The sequence below is a fragment of the Podarcis vaucheri genome (genome assembly GCF_965113315.1).
Source record: "Podarcis vaucheri genome assembly, chromosome: 1".
Lineage (NCBI taxonomy): Eukaryota > Metazoa > Chordata > Lepidosauria > Squamata > Lacertidae > Podarcis > Podarcis vaucheri.
In genome coordinates this window covers 22074188-22094168 of record NC_138759.1, presented here as the reverse complement: position 1 = coordinate 22094168, position 19981 = coordinate 22074188, and the positions used below count along the sequence as shown (strand labels likewise).

Sequence of the window (19981 nt, the reverse complement as noted above, 5' to 3'; positions counted from 1 at the left end):
ATCTTGGGGGGGGGGGAACCAGGTTCTTGTATGTTTGTCTTCCCCAATTGTAGAAGATAAGGCAAGCGTTGATTTCAGGGATGTTGTTTTGCAGTTGCCATCTCTCCAGTGCTGTACATGTACGCCAATGGGCTTCACTGTTAAAATTACTTTTATGCTTTCTAACAAATTCCATCTTTTTCCTCTGTGTGGATATACCATTTGTAGGCATCAGATGGACACATGCTAATTTTGACTCCAACTAAAGATCATTTTGTAGGGAGCACGTCTGTGGGTGTCTGTTTCACCCAGGGTCAGCAAATACTCATGTACCAGTATGTTACACCATTGTTCCATTAACGATGACCACCCTCGGGATAAAAGTGATGACAACTATCTGAAAATATCTCAAAGTAAAATTGACTTGGGCAGAACATTCTCCTATCAGGTTGTTTCAGCAGCTGGCAGCAATAATGTTTTGTTTTCCATCTTTGTTGTGCTGCTTACTGAAGGATAAGATTACCACATTGTGCCAGCTTTTGTCAAGACGTGGCTTTAACCAAAGGAAGGTCAATGGGCAGGAAATAGAGATTACCATCATTTCCTCCTCAAGCCCAGCAGAGCATTAGTTAAAGAGGAACAAGTTCTTCTAAAGATTTCTTTTAAAAAATACTTCCAGGTTTGCTGCGTTCTGGAGGCGATTTGTTCTTCAACTAAGCTGTTCAGGAACCAAGGTACCACTGTATATGAAATAGGTATACCATAGAGTTGATTGGAGGTTACATACACACACACACACACACAGAGAGAGAGAGAGAGAGAGAGAGAGAAAATGCACTTAATTATAAATCTTGCAGTCACATCTTAATCTTCTTTAGAAACTGTATTCATTTTTTCGAATGAGCTATGGCTGCTAAAAGAAACAACCACCTGGAGCTCAGCGTTGCAAATGAAAGGCAAGAAAAAGTAAGGAGCAAGCAAAGCAAGAGGGGTTCTTCCTGAAATACCTTTGTACCCAGAAAGCAACTGAAGAATAAGAATTTGAGTATACTCTTGTTGAAACCAGCACTGAGGGATAGGACAGGATTCGGATATATTTCTGGAAAACATACAGAGGGAAAAGAGGATGTCAAGGAAAGTGAGATTACTGCAATTGATGATATAAACTAGCAGAAAATTAGGCAGGAAGAACAATATTGGTGATAAATCATGGAATACTTTATTGCCTTGGTCAGAGTTCTTGCCACCAAAACTTGGCATTCCGTGATAGGGCGTGTTGAATTTTTAATTTTCAAATTCCAAAAATGGGTGAGGAGTGCAAGATGATTTGGGAATTCAAAAGATTGGTTCAAGTAATATAGTTTTGCTTGGTAAATAACTACTTTTTAACGTTTTTGTGGAATTAAAAAAAGTCTCCTTTAATTTTTGTGAAAAAAATGTGTGTCAAATTCCATAAAAATCATGAAAAATGATTCCCAAGTACTTGCAGTTATATTATATATTAATAATTATATTATTGTTATTCTTATATACTCTACATGCTTTATATTGAATTGCATATTACAATTACACAACTACACACACAACTAATGTTGTGCTATATCTGCATTTGCTTCTTTTACAGGTTGAAGACTCTTCATTGGTGTGTTAAAAATTACTTGTCGGGCAATGCTACTACTACCATCATCCTAACCAGTAGGATTTACCAAGCTAAATGTTGTCCAGACACAACAATAATAGCAGATTTGAATTCCTTATGCCCAAAACGTATTTTTAAGACCCCTCACTGAAGAAATTTGCAAAAAATTCCACCCCCTAAAATGGCATACCCTAGTGGCGCAACTGAGAACTTGTAAAGTGCTAGCAATGGATTTTTATTTTTTTAAGATTATCTAGCCCTTTTTGATCCTATCATGAATGAGACCACAAGCTAAACATGCGTCAACAGTGTGATGCAGTGGCAAAAAAAAGCTAATGCTATTCTAGGCAGCATTAACAGAACTATAGTGTCCAGGACAAGAGAAGTCACAGAACTGCTTTATTCTGACCACACCGGGAATACTATGGCTAGTTCTGGGCACCACAATTTAGGAAGGGTATTGATAAGCTGGAATGGGTGCAGAGGAGGTAAACCAAACCTCATGAGGAACGATTGAAGTAACTATGTTTAGCCTGGGAAAGAGGAGATATCATAATCATATTCAAATCTCTAAAGCAGGGGTCAGCCAACTTTTTCAGCAGGGGGCCGGTCCACTGTCCCTCAGACCTTGTGGAGGGCTGCACTATATTTTGAGGGGGGAAATGAACGAATTCCTATGCACCACAAATAACCCAGTGATGTATTTCCCAGGAAAATCAGAGGCTCACTATGTCAGGTTCCTATTGGAAGACCGGACAAACGCTAGAACATTAGCAGTGGCAAAGTTTTTATCGGTGCTTGCAAGAACCAATGATCCCTATCTTTAAGTCTGAACAGAATGCTTGTTTAACCTGGAGGTAGGCTGTCTGAATTGTGCATTGCTTTGTAACGATTTGTTGGGTCTCTGGACCGTAATAAAGATTGATGATAGTGATTTTAAATAAAAGCATACATTCTACTCATGTAAAAACCCCAGGCAGGCCCCACAAATAACCCAGAGATGCATCTTAAATAAAAGGACACATTCTACTCATGTAAAAACATGCTGATTCCCGGACTGTCCGGGGGGCAGATTTAAAAGGTGATTGGGCCAGATTTAGCCCCCAGGCCTTAGTTTGCCTACCCATGCTCTAAAGGGCTGTTATATGGAAGATGGTGCAAGTGTGGTGTAGTGGTTAAGAGTGGTAGACTCGTAATCTGGTGAACTGGGTTCGCATCTCCGCTCCTCCACATGCAGCTGCTGGGTGACCTTGGGCCAGTCACACTTCTCTGAGTGTTTCTTGTGGGGGAGGAAGGGAAAGGAGAAACAGAGTGTTTCTTGTGGGGGAGGAAGGGAAAGGAGAATGTTAGCTGCTTTGAGACTCCTTCGGGTACTGATAAAGCGGGATATCAAATCCAAACTCTTCAAGCATGTTTTCTCCTGCCCGGGAGGGTTGGACTCGATTCAATGGATTCAACTTACAAGAGAGGAGATTCTGACTAAACATCAGGAAGAACTTTCTGACAGTAAGAGCTGTGGTGGTGGGGTTTATGACAGCTTAGCCACCCGGGAATGGTTGACACTGTAGTGCATTGTAATTCACAGAGCATTAGAAGGAGGATGTGGGTAGTATAATTATTATTATTATTATTATTATTATTATTATTATTATTATTTATTTATTTATTTATTTATACCCCGCCCATCTGGCTGGGTTTCCCCAGCCACTCTGGGCGGCTTCCAAAAGAATATTAAAATACTGTGATACATCAAACATTAAAAGCTTCCCTAAACAGGGCTGCCTTCAGATGTCTTCTAAAAGTCTGGTAGTTGTTCTCTTTGACATCTGGTGGGAGGGCGTTCCACAGGGAAGGCGCCACTACCGAGAAGGCCCTCTGCCTGGTTCCCTGTAATTTGGCTTCTCTCAGTGAGGGAACCGCCAGAAGGCCCTCAGTGCTGGACCTCAGTGTCCGGGTAGAACGATGGGGGTGGAGACGCTCCTTCAGGTATACTGGACCGAGGCCGTTTAGGGCTTTAAAGGTCAGCACCAACACTTTGAATTGTGCTCGGAAACGTACTGGGAGCCAATGTAGGTCTTTCAAGGCCGGTGTTATATGGTCTTGGCGGCCGCTCCCAGTCACCAGTCTGGCTGCTGCGTTCTGGATTAGTTGTAGTTTCCGGGTCACCTTCAAAGGTAGCTCCACGTAGAGCGCATTGCAGTAGTCCAAGCAGGAGATAACCAGAGCATGTACCACTCTGGCGAGGCAGTCTGCAGGCAGATAGGGCCTCAGCCTGTGTACCAGATGGAGCTGGTACACAGCTGCCCTGGACACGGATTTAACCTGTGCCTCCATGGACAGCTGTGAGTCCAAAATGACTCCCAGGCTGTGCACCTGGTCCTTCAGGGGCACAGCTACCCCATTCAGGACCAGGGAATCCTCCACACCTGCCCGCCTCCTGTCCCCCAGAAACAGTACTTCTGTCTTGTCAGGATTCAATCTCAATCTGTTAGCCGCCATCCATCCTCCAACCACCTCCAGACACTCACACAGGACCGTCACCGCCTTCACTGGTTCTGATTTGAAAGAGAGGTAGAGCTGGGTATCATCCGCATACTGATGAACACCCAGCCCAAACCCCCTGATGATCTCTCCCAGCGGCTGCATGTAGATGTTGAAAAGCATGGGGGAGAGGAAAGAACCCTAAGGTTCACAAGTGAGAGCCCAGGGGTCTGAACACTCATCCCCCCACCACCACTTTCTGAACACGGCCCAGGAGGAAGGAGCGGAACCACTGTATGAAAGTGCCCCCAGCTCCCAGCCCCTCAAGACGGTCCAGAAGGATGTTATGGTCGATGGTATCAAACGCCGCTGAGAGATTCAGCAGAACTAGGAAACAGCTCTCACCTTTGTCCCTAGCCCGCCGGAGATCATCAACCAGTGCGACCAAGGCAGTTTCAGTCCCGTGATGAGGCCTGAATCCCGACTGGAAGGGATACAAATGGTCCGCTTCTTCCAGGCGTGCCTGGAGTTGTTCAGCAACCACTCGCTCAATCACCTTGCCCAAGAATGGAAGATTTGAGACTGGGCGATTGTTGGCCGTCGTGGCCGCATCTAAAGATGGTTTTTTAAGAAGCGGTTTAATAACCGCCTCTTTCAGCGGGTCTGGGAAGGCTCCCTCACGGAGGGAAGCATTCACCACCCCACGAAGCCCATCGCCCAGCCCTTCCCGGCTAGCTTTTATAAGCCAGGATGGGCAGGGATCAAGGAGACAGGTGGTTGGTTTCACTCGTCCAAGCAGCCTGTCCACATCCTTGGAGGTAACAGCTTGGAATTGATCCCACGCAATTTGACTAGACAGGACTCTAGCACTCTCCCGCCCTGGCCCTGCTCCCACGGTGGCGTCTACCTCTTCCTGAATCTGAGCAACTTTATCTGCAAAAAACTTTGCAAAATCATTGCAGCAGATCATGTGGCCCGTACTGGGCCCCGATGTAGCAGGTGGTTCCGCTAAATTGCGGACCACCTGAAAAAGTCTCCTGTTGCTGTTTTCTGCAGATGCAATAGAGGCGGTGAAGAAAGTCTTCTTCGCCGTCACTACCACCACTTGGTAGGCTCGACACTGAGCTCTAACCTGTGTCCGGTCAGCTTCAGAATGGGTCATCCGCCACCGGCTCTCTAGCCGTCTCAACGATTGTTTCATTGCCCTCAGGTCCGGGGAAACCACGGGGCTGTCCGGGCTCCATGCAATCGGAGAGGGCGCTTCGGAGCCAAACAGTCAATAGCCCTGGTTAACTCCACATTCCAGTGGGCCACCAGGGAATCAGCTGAAGGGCCATCAACATGGGATAAAGCATCCCCTACCACTCTCTGTAAACCATTTGGATCCATTAAGTGGCGGGGGCGGACCATCTGAATCGGTCCCACCTCCTTGCAGAGGAGAAGTCACGGAGAAGTCAAGTTGCACCAGGAAGTGGTCTGACCATGGCACTTCTTTCGTTTTACTTTTACTTAGTGTCAGATCACCAACATCCAGAGATGGTAAACACCAGGTCCACGGCATGTCTGCGGCTATGGGTTGGGCCAAACTTATTCAGGGACAGCCCCATGGAGGCCCCGCTTTCCACGAAGTCCCGAGCAGCCCCTTGTAAGGTCGTGTCGGCATGGATATTAAAATCCCCTAGGACAACCAAACTAGGTGTCTCCAGGAGAACATCCACCACGACCTGAAGCAGCTCAGACAGGGAATCCTTGGTGCAGTGGGGAGGTCGGTACACCAAAAGGAATCCTGTACTGCCCCTATTGCCCAACTTCCAGAACATGCACTCAGAGAACCGGGTCTTCCCAATAGGACACCTGGTGCAAACTAATGACTTCCTAAAAATCACTGCAACCCCCCCTCCCCGCCCACAAGGCCTGGGTTGCTGTGCGTAAGAGAAACCTGGTGGACAAGCAGCGGCAAGAACAGGTCCATCTGCTTCATCCAACCAAGTCTCTGTTACACATGCCAGGTCAAATCCTCCATCCATGATCAAGTCATGGATGGCAGTGGTCTTATGAATCATTGACCTGGCATTGCACAGCAGCACCTTCAGGTCATGTAGGTCAGGGTAGTTGCAGGCCCTCTGGGAATGCAAGAACTCTATATGGAAGCCTTAGATCTAAAGCTATATTTCTGTTGGTTGCATGGAGAAAGTCTACTAGCATTTGCTTGAACATGAGTAGAACTCTCAGGGATCCCGGTTAATCAGGGTCCCCAATCACACCCTGGAGTTTACCTGCATTCAAGTGAATGGGAGTAGAAGCCTCCCACACATCTGCATCATTTTCAAGTGACCTTTAAAAAAAGGTATTCCTGATCTTAACACGTGTTAACAAAAGGACCCAATTGCTACGTGGTTCCTGAAGATTTTGGGAGATTAGAAGAGTTGGGAGATGCTTCTGAGAAGCTGGACCTGGTATAGCCAACCAGTCTAATCCCAATTTTCCATCTCTCTAACTTTTATGAGGTTGCCTTAGTTTTGACAGTAATTTCTTTGCAGTAGGGCTCTAGCTCAGTGATAGAGCATCTGCTTTGCATACAAAAGGTCCCTGGAGGCTTTCTTATCTATAGGACAGATATGGCAGGTGCTTCTGAGAAGCAGGAAGTGGCATGACTAATTTGTCTAACTCCATTTCCCCATCTTTATCACCTTTAAGAGAGTGCATCAATAGTTCAGTGGGAGAGCACCATGACTGAGCACTTGCAGAAAAACTATGTGCTCATCTCTTGATGACTTTTACTGACAATTGAAGGTGGCGGCCAGAACATAAAAGGGAAACTGGTCTGTATCCCATGACATCAATGAGCCCTACAGTCTTCCCACCACAGAGCCAGAACAACATTGTAAACAGAGCTGTGGGCATTGTTTTATGTTTGGTATTGCCTAGAGAACCTTGACCAAGAAGGAGGTTATTTAGCAATTGTCAAGAAGTTTAAGGAGCAGGATGTCTGGACGCATTGCCTCATCAAGGATTTTCTCTTAGACCTGCTTCAAATATAATGAATTTTCCGTATATTGAGGTCAATTCTGGATAGAAGGAAAAGTGTTCATCCTTCCACATGCGCAAACATTGCAGAAGTGTCTGTAAAGCTGCAATTGTTTCTTTGAACCTTCAGACAGGGTTCTTATCTCTCTCGCCCTGACCTAGCCACTGTGATCCATGCAACGGTCGCCTCCAGACTGGATTATTGTAACACGCTCTACGTGGGGCTGCCCTTGAGACTGACCCAGAAACTCCAGCGGGTGCAGAATGCCGCAGCGAGACTCCTTACGGGGTCTTCGCTGCGGGATCACATTCATCCGGTGCTATACCAGCTGCACTGGCTCCCGGTGGAGTACAGGATCAGGTTTAAGGTGCTGGTTTTAACCTTTAAAGCCCTATACGGCCTAGGACCCTCGTACCTACGGGACCGCCTCTCCTGGTATGCCCCACAGAGAAACCTACGGTCTACAAATAATAACACCCTCAAGGTCCCAGGCCTCAGAGAGGTTAGGCTGGCCTCAACTAGAGCCAGGGCCTTCTCGGCTGCAGCTCCAACCTGGTGGAATGCTCTGTCACAAGAGACTAGGGCCCTGCGGGACTTGACATCTTTCCGCAGGGCCTGCAAGACAGAGTTGTTCCGCCAGGCCTTCGGTCAGGGCGCAGCCTGACTCCCTCCTCTGGCAACCTGCACAGAATTTTGTTTAATCGGTTGCCATCAATTCGATTTTAACTAATTTTTATAATGAAATATTTTTAGAATGTGTTATTATTTGATTGTTTATTTGATTGTTGTTAGCAGCCCTGAGCCCGGCTCAGCTGGGGAGGGCGGGATATAAATAAAATTTATTATTATTATTATTATTATTATTATTATTATTATTATTATTATTATTATTATACCTCTGGCCTGAGAAGCTCCATTAGTAACAATGCAGGGTCTTTGGTTCAGTTATTACAATATGATGGGTGGGCCTGATAGCCTACCTGACCCTTCCCCAACTTCTCGCCAGGACAAAATCATTCTGAGTCGTCTTCTCAGAGGAGTTGGGGTGTGGCAAATTCATCCCCACTTGAGGTTGGGAACAACATTGTACTAGGAGATTTTTGCCTTCCTTGTAAGTATCCCTCATGAAGAATAAATGAGAAAGCTATAATTCTTAATCAGTTATTAGGAAAAAGAATAATTGGGAAAGAATTTGGCCAAACCAATAACACATCCACTTGGGCCCCGCTCTAGCAACCCTAATCCATGTTTACTTTAAAGCCCCTCCTGCAAATCATTGTGATTGGTATGCACTGCTAACATAATTCACTGTGATTAAAAGCTAGACCTGTCCTGTCAAAATGAGGGGTTTCACCTGCTTCACCTGTTCCCCTCTATAGCCCTGGGCATTTCCTTAGTCAGTGGTTTCATTTCTTAGAAAAGAAAAAGGGCAGCAATGAATTGTTGGGGGGGGAATAGTCAAGCAGATATGCTACCACTGAAATGGAACCTTTACCCAGAGGAAAAATCAACTGTGTCCAGAGCCACTGAGCAAGTCTTAGATCACTACCTGTCGAGTTGGATGGCCCAGAGAGATTCAGGGCTGTCAAGGGGTGGATTGTCAAGCAGAAAGAAAAGCTAGTCACTTTCAGGAAAACCCAGAAAAAGGCCAAGGCATAACAAACCACCACTTTTATCTTCTGGGAGAATGTAGGCATGGGGTGTGTGTGGCAGAATGGGGTATGGGGTTCTCCTTTTCTGCCTGACCATCCTCAATTCCAATCCACCCACCTACAACAAACACCTATGTATTTTAATCATTCATCCTTCATTCCCTTTGTTCTCTCTCATTTTGTTTGTGCTAATGTCTCTTGGAGTCCCATTGTTCCCACCCCACTCCACTGCATGTGTGCGTTAGTTTCTTGCTTCTCTGTTTTAGTTTGCATGCTCAAAGTTTCATATCAGCTGTGGCACAAATTTTTATAATTTCTCTAGAGGAGAAACTAGATTGTTGGGGTCCTGTAGGGGGAGCAAGGAGGGAACCAGCCAGTGGACTGATGACCTAAGCTTGGAGGCTTGTTTGTTTGCTTCTGCCCCCACCCCAATGGCTTAGCTTGAAAGAATAAGCTATAGCTCATGGTGTGCAAGTGGAGATTAAATATATTAGACCAATTACCAGATGGCATACTTCGAGAGCCATAAAACAAAGGTGGGAAAACTTTATCTCCCAAGGGTTGAATCCCCTTTGGGGTTCTCTCAGTGGTGGAGGGCACAGGGCCAGAGACGAGAGTGGGTAGAGAAATGAATGCAAGGTTTGTCTTTGTACAGTAGGCTAGTTTGTACCCCACTTTTAACCATGGTGTGTCTGGGGCATGGGTGAATCTCCTGCCCATCACCAGTGCTGATTGCCCAACAGGACCAGCTGGGCATAGCCCCACCCAACTCTGACAATCTGGCCAGGGATACGCATGAAGGGGGTGCCGAACTCTGCCCCCGCGCTGGAGCACTATTGGGTGCCCACTATTGGATGCCCAGCCGCAATGCCACCCACTGGAAAAGGTGAGCGGTCCTCTCTTTATCCTCCAACAAAGGAAGAAAAAGACTCTATAAGACATATAAGGGCACATTCCAGCCAGTCCAAACCATTAAAGGAAGGTACAAAGGAGATCTGGTAGGGGGTGTGGCTTCGGAGAGAGTGTGACCTTGGGAGAGTCCCAAGAACCAGATAGAAAGGATCTCAGAGGCTTACATTCAGCCCCATGGCCTAAGGTTCATCTTCCCTGGCATAGAGGAACAGGGAATATTTGATGGCACTGCTGTCCTTCCTCTGATCTACAAACTTGTCATACAGTGACTGAGATGCTGCTGTCAAGATCATACTCCTTTCATCCAATTAATAACATGTTTTTCAAGACTGCGATCTTAGGGATGATATGCACCGCACACTGGTTAGCATGCATCTCTTTGGTTATTCGTTTTCTGCTGCAGAAAGAAACACAAAATGCTTTAATAGATTTCCGTGTATCACATCAGCATTTGATTTGTTTTAGAAGGTGTGATAGTGACAGCACAAGCATAGTAAATGAAATCTAAGTATCTTTTCACGCATGCTATATATTTAAGCGGCACTCAACTGCCAGCACTGCAGGAAGAGCACTAGGTGACTTCTTAGTTCTTTGTGGGATCTGCAACTTTTCCGAGGAATAAGATGGCCTCAGTAGGCCAGTCCATAATTAAGACCATGAACGGGCGATTTAGTTTAATTTCAGGTGGGAGGGATGTAGGTCCAATTTCAATAAAAGTGACAGCTGCAGCTTCAGTGCCATTCTCATGGACATTTAAATAAGCTTGGTGAATAGCCTGTAAAGAAAGCAAACAAACATTAGTACAGACAGTGACCCAGAGTTAAGTATATGAGAGACTCCTGCTCCTTCAGAGGAATCCATTGAAAGTCTTTGTCGACTTTGTCACTTCTTACTCTCGTGATCTCTTGATCTCACCCTCCCAACCAATCATGTGTGTGTGTAAAGTGTCATCTTGCACCTGTTAGCCTGGAGGAAGAACTGAGAAGGGTTCCTTATGATCTCTCCTCTCCAAAATGATCCTTAATGATGTGTGATTCCAATGGTCTGTGTCCCATGACACCAATGAGCCCTATGCTGCTCCCAACACACAGTCAGAGCAGCATTTTAAAGAGTTGTGGGTATTGTATAGAAGCCTGAGGAGCAGGGTGCCTGGACAGCCTTGCCTTATTAGAGATCATATCTTAGACTTGCTTCACACATGATTTTTTCATCTATTGAGAGGAATTCTGGATGGAAGGAAATGTGAGCACTCTTCCACATGTGAAAAATTGCACAAGTGTATCTTAAGTTGTATTTGTTTTCATGTAGAAGACACTGTGCACATGAATTTTGCTTACAAGGGAACAATCTCCATGTGTGGTGCCACATTCAAGTACTCTAAACCTCAACTTTATTTGAACCCTCAAATATATATCTGACCCAGAAAGCAACATATCAATGTGGAGTCTTACGTTCAATTCTTACACTATGTTGAATTTTGATAAATCTACCTTAGTAACCTTCACCTCAGGCTTCCCAGTAATTCCAGAGAGGTCTGCTTGGTCTGTGAATAATTCAGTTATACCCATTCTACTTAGTATCTCTATAAGATCATAGCGTCCACGAATCATTAACTTTGGAAGATGAAGTACTATTCTCCTATTGAAAGTAGAATCAGAGGCTATTAAGATTTCACTCTTAGAAAATGTTTAGATGACACAATTTGTAGACACTTTACAGTTTGGCTAGATAAAAAATGTCAAGACTAAAGTTGTAAAAATAAGCACAACAGTGTAAAAATGCTACCTAATATTCACACAGCTTTAAATTAAAAATGTGTATTTCTTTTTGGATTAAACATTTTCCCCAACTTTTATTATGTTTCAGTCAGAGGAATGGAGTCAATATGGTGGATTTAAGCACACATAGACCTCTGCTGAATATAACATTTTGTATGTGACTACTGTTCCTTCTCTCAGATGCTAAGTGCATCAGTGGTGGTAGTGGGAGCAATTCTCCCTATGTGGTGCCAAAGGAGACAAACAGCCCATCTACAGCCTCAATACACAGTTGCTGTTTGCTTGAACCAGCCCACCGATCCAGAATGCAGTACAGGCTTAGATTATCACAGACAGGCTGCATAGAAATGTAGACCACTCCCCTGAGTTTTATTTCAGGGCAGGTTTTCTTTTGGTTTCACTGCCAATCCATGGGTGAATTGATTTACTTTGCAGTGTTTTCTAAGGGACAAATCAGGGATAAAAAAAATAGGACTCTTCTTTTGATTTAGACCATTGGCCCTCTTAGCCTAGTATTGTTGACAACAGGGACAGCCTGCCCATGCAATGGGCTGAAGCATCTGCATCGGGCAGTGGCACCCAAGAGGTGGTCCCCTTGTGGGCGCTGTACCCACCCTGCCACCGACGGAGAAGAGATGGAAGCAGTGTCAGCAGCTTTCGCCAAGATCTTTTGAGAGCTAACTAGAACCCAGATAAGGAAGGTTTCGAGGGGTGGGGGTGGGTTTTGGTGTCAAGACAGCTGTGGGAAAGCACCTTCCCATTTTGCCTCAGGCATTGAAACAGGATGGGCCATTCCTGGTCTACCATGACTGGTTGCTGTTCTCATAGATTTCAGACAAAGGCCATGAAATCCAGCCCTGCCTTGAGATGAGGCCTGAGGCTTTCTGCATGCAAGGCCTGTGTTCTGTGACTCAGCTATGGTCCTTCCCATGAATAACTGATTGCAGCTAGCGGGGCAGTCTGGGTAATGAAGAGGTGCCAAGAAGGTGAAAAGGACTATCATAGACAATTCAGGGGAGATGAGATTTGGGATTAGAGAACTTTAAGCATGGTTGGGAAGATTAATAATTGGCCAAGTAGCTACTTTTCAGTCTCTGAACTGAAGCTTAAGCTGATCCATCGCAAGAGGGATGGAGGAGGTCACTAGGTGGCCTCATTCCCCCCTCCCACACATTGTAATTAAGTGTTCAAGGCAGGTTTCCTCTCTTAAATGTTAATAAAGTTGTGGTCCTAGTGTGTCTTCCTACTTATACCAGGCGTGCGCACTATTTGTGTCCACTGTACATGACATCTTTGGGTTTGTTTTCAAGCAGTACTAGCAGATGGTAACACCTGTACTCAATGAGAACTTTGAATAGTAAACTCCATTAGAACCACTTTTGTGCCTATTGAATATATATTTATATAACCAGCCTAAGGTTAGTACACACACACACACACACACACACACACACACGAGAGTAATTTTAATGCTCGCTAAATCTAATATTTTAAATATTAATTATATTGTAATTTGTTATGATGTACTTATGAAATAAAAGGTTGGGTGTATCCCCCCCCCCCCGCCGCCGCCGCCAAAGAACAGGGAAGTGTTGTCCAGTAGCTTGCATTTTCTGTTCTCTGTGAAGAGAACAGGAAGCCCTAGATTGTATCATGTTCCATGGACACATTGAATAAGGACTTGAATCTGCATTGTAAACATTTCGCTCTAGAATCAGAAAACATCTGTGCAAGAGATGTGGGCTTATTAGCACTGATGGATTTTGCTTTTCTTCCACAGAGATCAGGGTGGAACAAAGGGTTCTGCTCCCTGTTATTTAATCATACAAGATAATAACAGCTCTGAGGCTGAAAGATGCGGACTTCCTTCAGGTCACCCAGTGAGCAGGAATGGCTATTAAAGTCCTGCTTGTTCCAGGTGTAATGCCCCCTTTGTGGTGATTTGTCTGCTAGAGCACACAGACTTACTGTTGCCTCACTGATTTCATCCATTTTAGCAAGACGTCTCTGTTCAGACCATCTTCCACTTGCTTCAGTTTCCCTTGATCAGGCAGAATGAAGAATGCTATGGCACCGCTTTGGTAAGGGAGCTGCACCACCTCACAGGACAGACTTTGATCATAGTACGTCTTAAAAGTGCTGTCTTTGATCATCATGGGAACTTTCACTGTTGTTTGCTCATCCACAAAGAAGTCTTCTTCTCGAGTGTTCTGACTATTAAAAGGACTTTCCCAATAATCTAATGAGGACAAAAACAAGAGGGTACAGGTCATTCCCATAAGATCTGGTTTGGATGGGCGGGGTATAAATAAATTATTATTAGTATTATTAGTATTATTATTATCTCAGAAGCAGCCATTCGCTAGGCTTCCAGAGACAGTGAGTCTGCAGAGTTCTGCTAGGAGATCTTGTTTCCACTCCAGCTGCCCTAAAAGTCTGGGAACTGATGGTTCCTGGTTGTTTTTCCTCATTTAATTGGCTTACAGTGTGAAATATTTCTTCTTGATGCTCCATCAAGAAACATGCACTACCCTCAAGATGGAATTTGGACCTCAGTTCAGTGCTTCACCTCAGTCTGAGGCTCATTGTAACCTGCTTTTTTTTAAAAAAAAATAATATTTATTGCTTTTCCAACAATTTAAACAATACATAAAAAGGTACAATACAATACAACACACAAACACCACACAACACCAACACATTAACAAAACAAAACAAAAACAATCCAAAACACATCAAACAACTTCAATATCCCATCCTTCATTCACTTATTTCAACGACCTCCTCACACCTCCCTTTTTGTATTCCACTTCTGTTAATTGTTTCAGCAATTCCTTTCCATCTACCTCTGTTTTCTATCCTATAATTATCTTAACACATTCTAACCTTATTTTTCCTTTAATATTCTATTAATCTATTTATACTTAATTCCTTATAACATTTCTACTAAAGCCATATAACTTCATTCCAACATTCTTCTAACATTCATTAATTTTACAGTATTTCTGTAAATAGTCTTTAAACTTTTTCCAATCTTCTTCCACCGACTCTTCTCCCTGGTCTCGGTTTCTGCCAGTCCTTTCCACCTGTTCCATATAGTCCATCAACTTCATCTGCCATTCTTCCCGGGTAGGTAAATCTTGTGTCTTCCAATACTTCACGATGAGTATTCTTGCTGCTGTTGTTGCATACATAAAAAAAGTTCTATACTTCTTTAGCACCAATTGGCCGACCATGCCTAGGAGAAAGGCCTCTGGTTTCTTCAGGAAGGTATATTTGAATACCTTTTTCATTTCGGTATAAATCATCTCCCAGAATGTCTTAATCCTTGGGCATGTCCACCAAAGGTGAACTCTAATCCTCAGATTCGTCTGTTTTTCTTTAAGTTTAATCATAGCAAGCGTCAACTTATGTTCATCAAGTTGCCTCTGTAGGGCTGGGACTCTCTCTCTCTCCAGTTGTGTTACTTTACATTCAGCAGCAACAGCTTTCTCCCTGGCTTCCTCCGCAGTTTGCCGTATCAAAGTAGATTCCTGTATCAATTTCTGCGTGGTTTCTGTATTGGTATTGTTCATACTTTCTGTATTTAAGTTGATTTTAGTAATTGCAACATCCACTTTCGCATTTATCACGTCTATCTTCTTGTGAAGCTGTTCCAGTGAATCATTTATCTTATGTAATGCAACCGCTAAGGCCTCTTCTGTCGACATTCCTCTTGGTTTTGAGTGTGCTGGTACAGAGGTGGCAGCAGAAGAAGCGGGGGGGCCTGATGATGAACCTCTCCTGGGTTGCTGCCAATTCCTCCCAGACCTTAATGTTTTTTCAGCAGTTGACTGGTCTGTTTTTTTCTTTCCATTTGCCATAACACTTAAAAGATTCAAGGTCAGTCCCAGAGTCTCACAGTTTTTTATCTCGCAGCTGGAAATTCCCCTAGTCCAGCTCTTATAAAGCAACCAGTTTCAAAGGCTTCCACTAGGGGAAAACAGTTTCTATTTATATTAGTCAATAATGTCCTCTTTTAAACACAGTTCAAACAATCCAAAGTTAGTTTCAGTTTTCAGTTACTTTTACTCCTTTTTAAAAGCAGCCGGAGACAGTAGAAACAATGTATTTCTCTTATTTAGCTAACTGTCAATGAACGTTCTAAACACTGTCAATGAACAATCCAGAAAACGTCAGTCCTGCTAGCAGCCCATTTCCAGGGTCAGAGCGGCGGTATTTTGGCTCTCTTCACTCTCCTGCAGGCATACTCAGTCCACAACTCCCCCCCTTCCTTCTCCTGCCTCCAAGGGGGGGGTTAATGTTCTTTACCGATGGAAATTTAGTCTTTTACAAAAGGCTTTCCAAAATTTCAGCTTGCAGCCTCATTGCTTCAGTCTATTTACAAAAGGGGAAGGTGGACTTCCTGTATTGAACCTCCCCGTTTCGATACCAAATTAAACGTTTAAAAATCCAATTCTCCCACTTCAGCTCTACTCACGGGTAATTACTTTGAAGTCAAATTGTCCACAGGAAAAAGTCAGTGCTCTCCGGCAACAGCTATGCGTCTCCACTCCGTGGAAGAAGCAGATGATTCGAAGCACCGCACCGCTCACCCCACGTCGCTCCGGACCCCCGAAACCGGGTTTCCCCACAAGTAGGGGAGGCACAAAGGGTGCCCACCGAATTCCATGTTCACAGGCTTCTCCCGCCTGTGATTTTTTGCGGGTCTCCGCCTTCGCCGTGGCGACCAGACCCAAATTCCCACGGAGCAAATTCCTCCCGATCAGAGGAATTCCACCATTACCGGAGGCACCAACCCAGAAGTCTCATTGTAACCTGCTTGATTCAGCTGTCAGTCTATTTGCTTAGTCCACCTCCCCTTCATTATCTGAAGAACAACAGTGATTGTAACTCCCCCCCCTTTGCTAGAACGTGATGGAATTTGTAGGCATAACAGCCTCTCTAACATTGATAAAGTCTACAAAGTTGCAACTAATTCCCATTAACTTTCTTATGGTGGTAGTGGTGGGGAATTGAATGGAATTTGCAGGCAAGATCACATGCAAAATTTCCTGCAAAATTTCAAAAGGACAGATGTGTTATTTCCAGCAAAGGCTGATGTTACAATTCTGGGGTGGGCAAAAAAAATGAGTCACTTAAATATCCCGTAGTGCTTTGTGGGTCTGACCTTTGCAAGTATGAGAGAGCTGCCATATATATGGAGAAACGTGACTCAAAGAAGTAGGAGGCCAGGGTTCACTCTGATTGTTTAGAAATACACAATCGCTTTGAGGTCCTCTCCCCTAGCATGGAAGACGAAGAGCAGACTCCATTTGAGGATCTCTCCCTCATTACAGTCGATCAGGTATATGAAGACGAGCAGCAAAGTCAGGCCTCAGGGAATGTGCAGGCGACCTTGGAACGGACAGCTCACGGAAGAACCCCGACCAAACCCAAGAGGAGGTGTGTAGTGGTGATAGGGGATTCCCTACTGAGGGGAACAGAAGCAGTGATCTGTGGGCCTGACAAGATGTCTCGGGAAGTGTGCTGTCTCCCCGGGGCTAAGATCCAAGATGTAACTGAACGACTGCAAGGAATCATAAAACCCACTGACAAATACCCCTTCCTCTTGGTTCATGTGGGAACCAATGACACTGCAAGCAATAGCCTCCAGAAGATCAAAAGAGACTACGAGGCTCTCGGCAGGAAATTGAAGCAACTAAATGCACAAATTGCCATCTCGTCTGTCCTCCCAGTTGAACGACATGGCCCAGGGAGAGAGGGGAAAATAGTGGAAGTGAACAGCTGGCTTCGCAAATGGTGTAAACAGGAACGGTTTGGATTCTTAGATCACGGACTGCAGTTTCTTGAAGATGGACTTCTGGCAAGTGATGGGCTGCACCTCACAACGGTTGGGAGAAATGTTTTTGCCAAAAATCTCAGAAACCTCATCAGGAGGGCTTTAAACTGACTAATGTGGGGGAGGGAGACAGTGCTCCTGAAGGTAGGAGTCTATCAATTGATGATGAAGATCATCCAAATGTCATAGACCAAATGGAGCAAACAGCACGCGGACCTAGTGGTGGGAGGGGAAAAAAGAGACACGGGGGAATGATTAATGGACTTCAATGTCTGTACACTAATGCGCAAAGCATGGGAAATAAACAAGATGAGCTTGAGCTCTTGGTACAGCAAACTAAATATGACATAATAGGCATCACTGAAACCTGGTGGGATAAGTCCCACGATTGGAATGTAATAATGGGGGGATACAATCTATTTCAGAGAAAAAGACCAGACAAGAAAGGAGGAGGAGTGGCGTTATATGTCAGGGATGTGTATACCTGTGAAGAGATCCAAGATTTAGAACCTCAAAGCCAAAGTGAGAGCATTTGGGTCAAAATTAAGGGAGAGAAGAATAACAGAGACCTCATTGTGGGAGTTTACTATAGATCCCCAAGCCAAATGGAGGACATAGATGATGCCTTCCTGGAACAGATGGCCAAGCATGCAAAAGGAAGGGAGATAGTAGTAATGGGGGACTTCAATTACCCAGATATTTGTTGGACGTCAAACTCAGCCAAGAGCATAAGGTCAAACAGATTCCTCACTGGCCTTGCAGACAACTTCATTGTCCAGAAAGTGGGAGAAGCAACAAGAGGAACAGCCATTTTAGATCTGGTCCTAACCAATGTTGATGACCTGGTTAGTGGGGTAGATGTGGAAGGATCATTAGGCGCGAGTGATCATGCTCTTCTGAAGTTTACTATACAGCGGAAAGGAGCAGCCAAGCATACTAGGACTCAATTTCTTGACTTTAAGAAAGCCGACTTCATAAAACTTAGGGAAGTGCTGGGTGAGATCCCATGGACAGCAATACTAAAAGGAAAGGGAGTTCATGATGGCTGGGAGTTTGTTAAGAGGGAGATAGTAAAAGCACAACGTCAGGCAATACCAATGAGACGGAAACATGGAAGGTGCCTAAAGAAGCCAGGGTGGCTATCTAAAGAACTTTAAACTGAATTAAGATTAAAAAAGGATGTGTACAAAAAATGGAAAAGGGGGGAAACCACCAAAGAGGAATTCAAACAAATAGCCAGCACGTGTAGACACAAAGTCAGAAAAGCTAAAGCACAGAATGAACTCAGGCTTGCTAGAGAGGTTAAAAGCAACAAAAAAGGCTTTTTTGGGTATGTTCGTAGCAAAAGGAAGAACAAAGAAACAGTGGGGTCACTCAGAGGAGAAGATGGTGAAATGCAAACAGGGGACACAGAAAGGGCTGAACTCCTCAATGCCTTCTTTGCCTCAGTCTTCTCCGATAAAGAAAACAATGCCCGACCTGAAGAATTTGGAGCAAATGATTCAGCAAAGGAAACACAGCCCAGAATAACTAAGGAGATAGTACAAGAATATTTGGCTATATTAGATGTATTCAAGTCTCCAGGGCCAGATGAACTGCATCCAAGAGTATTAAAAGAACTGGCAGATGTGATCTCAGAACCACTGGCAGTCATCTTTGAGAATTCCTGGAGAACAGGCGAAGTCCCGGCAGACTGGAGGAGGGCAAATGTTGTCCCTATTTTCAAAAAGGGGAAAAGAGAGGACCCAAATAATTACCGCCCAGTCAGTCTGACATCAATAGCAGGGAAGATTCTGGAGCAGATCATTAAGCAAACAGTCTGTGAGCACCTAGAAAGGAATGCTGTGATCACCAATAGTCAGCATGGATTTCTGAAAAATAAGTCATGTCAGACTAACCTGATCTCGTTTTTTGACAGAATTACAAGCCTGGTAGATGAAGGGAACGCAGTGGATGTAGCCTACCTTGATTTCAGCAAGGCATTTGACAAGGTGCCCCATGATATTCTTGTAAAGAAGCTGGTAAAATGCTGTCTTGACTATGCTACCACTCAGTGGATTTGTAACTGGCTGATGGACCGAACCCAAAGGGTGCTCATCAATGGTTCCTCTTCATCCTGGAGAAGAGTGACTAGTGGGGTGCCACAGGGTTCTGTCTAGGGCCCGGTCTTATTCAACATCTTTATCAATGACTTGGATGATGGACTCAAGGGCATCCTGATCAAATTAGCAGATGACACCAAACTGGGAGGGGTGGCTAACACCCCAGAGGACAGGATCACACTTCAAAACGACCTTGACAGATTAGAGAACTGGGCAAAAACAAACAAGATGAATTTTAACAGGGAGAAATGTAAAGTATTGCACTTGGGCAAAAAAAATGATAGGCACAAATACAAGATGGGGGACACCTGGCTTGAGAGCAGTACATGTGAAAAGGATCTAGGAGTCTTGGTTGACCACAAACTTGACATGAGCCAACAGTGTGACGCGGCAGCTAAAAAAGCCAATGCAATTCTGGGCTGCATCAATAGGAGTATAGCATCTAGATCAAGGGAAGTAATAGTGCCACTGTATTCTGCTCTGGTCAGACCACACCTGGAGTACTGTGTCCAGTTCTGGGCACCACAATTCAAGAAGGACACTGACAAACTGGAACGTGTCCAGAGGA

At 44.5% G+C, this 19981-nt stretch overlaps 1 protein-coding gene across 1 annotated transcript in view; it reads right to left on the bottom strand.

The window, feature by feature from the left end:
• Positions 1-10274: 10274 nt before the first annotated feature.
• LOC309539961 (uncharacterized protein) overlaps positions 10275-19981 on the bottom strand; it is a gene marked incomplete at its 3' end in the record, with an annotated part of 35164 nt that continues 25457 nt past the window's right edge. The window contains exons 9-11 of the mRNA XM_082236458.1: positions 13438-13708; positions 11182-11329; positions 10275-10466 (exon numbers count right to left, since the gene is read on the bottom strand). Of these exons, the coding sequence (XP_082092584.1) occupies positions 10275-10466; positions 11182-11329; positions 13438-13708 (611 nt within the window). The remainder of the gene's footprint in view (positions 10467-11181; positions 11330-13437; positions 13709-19981) is intronic.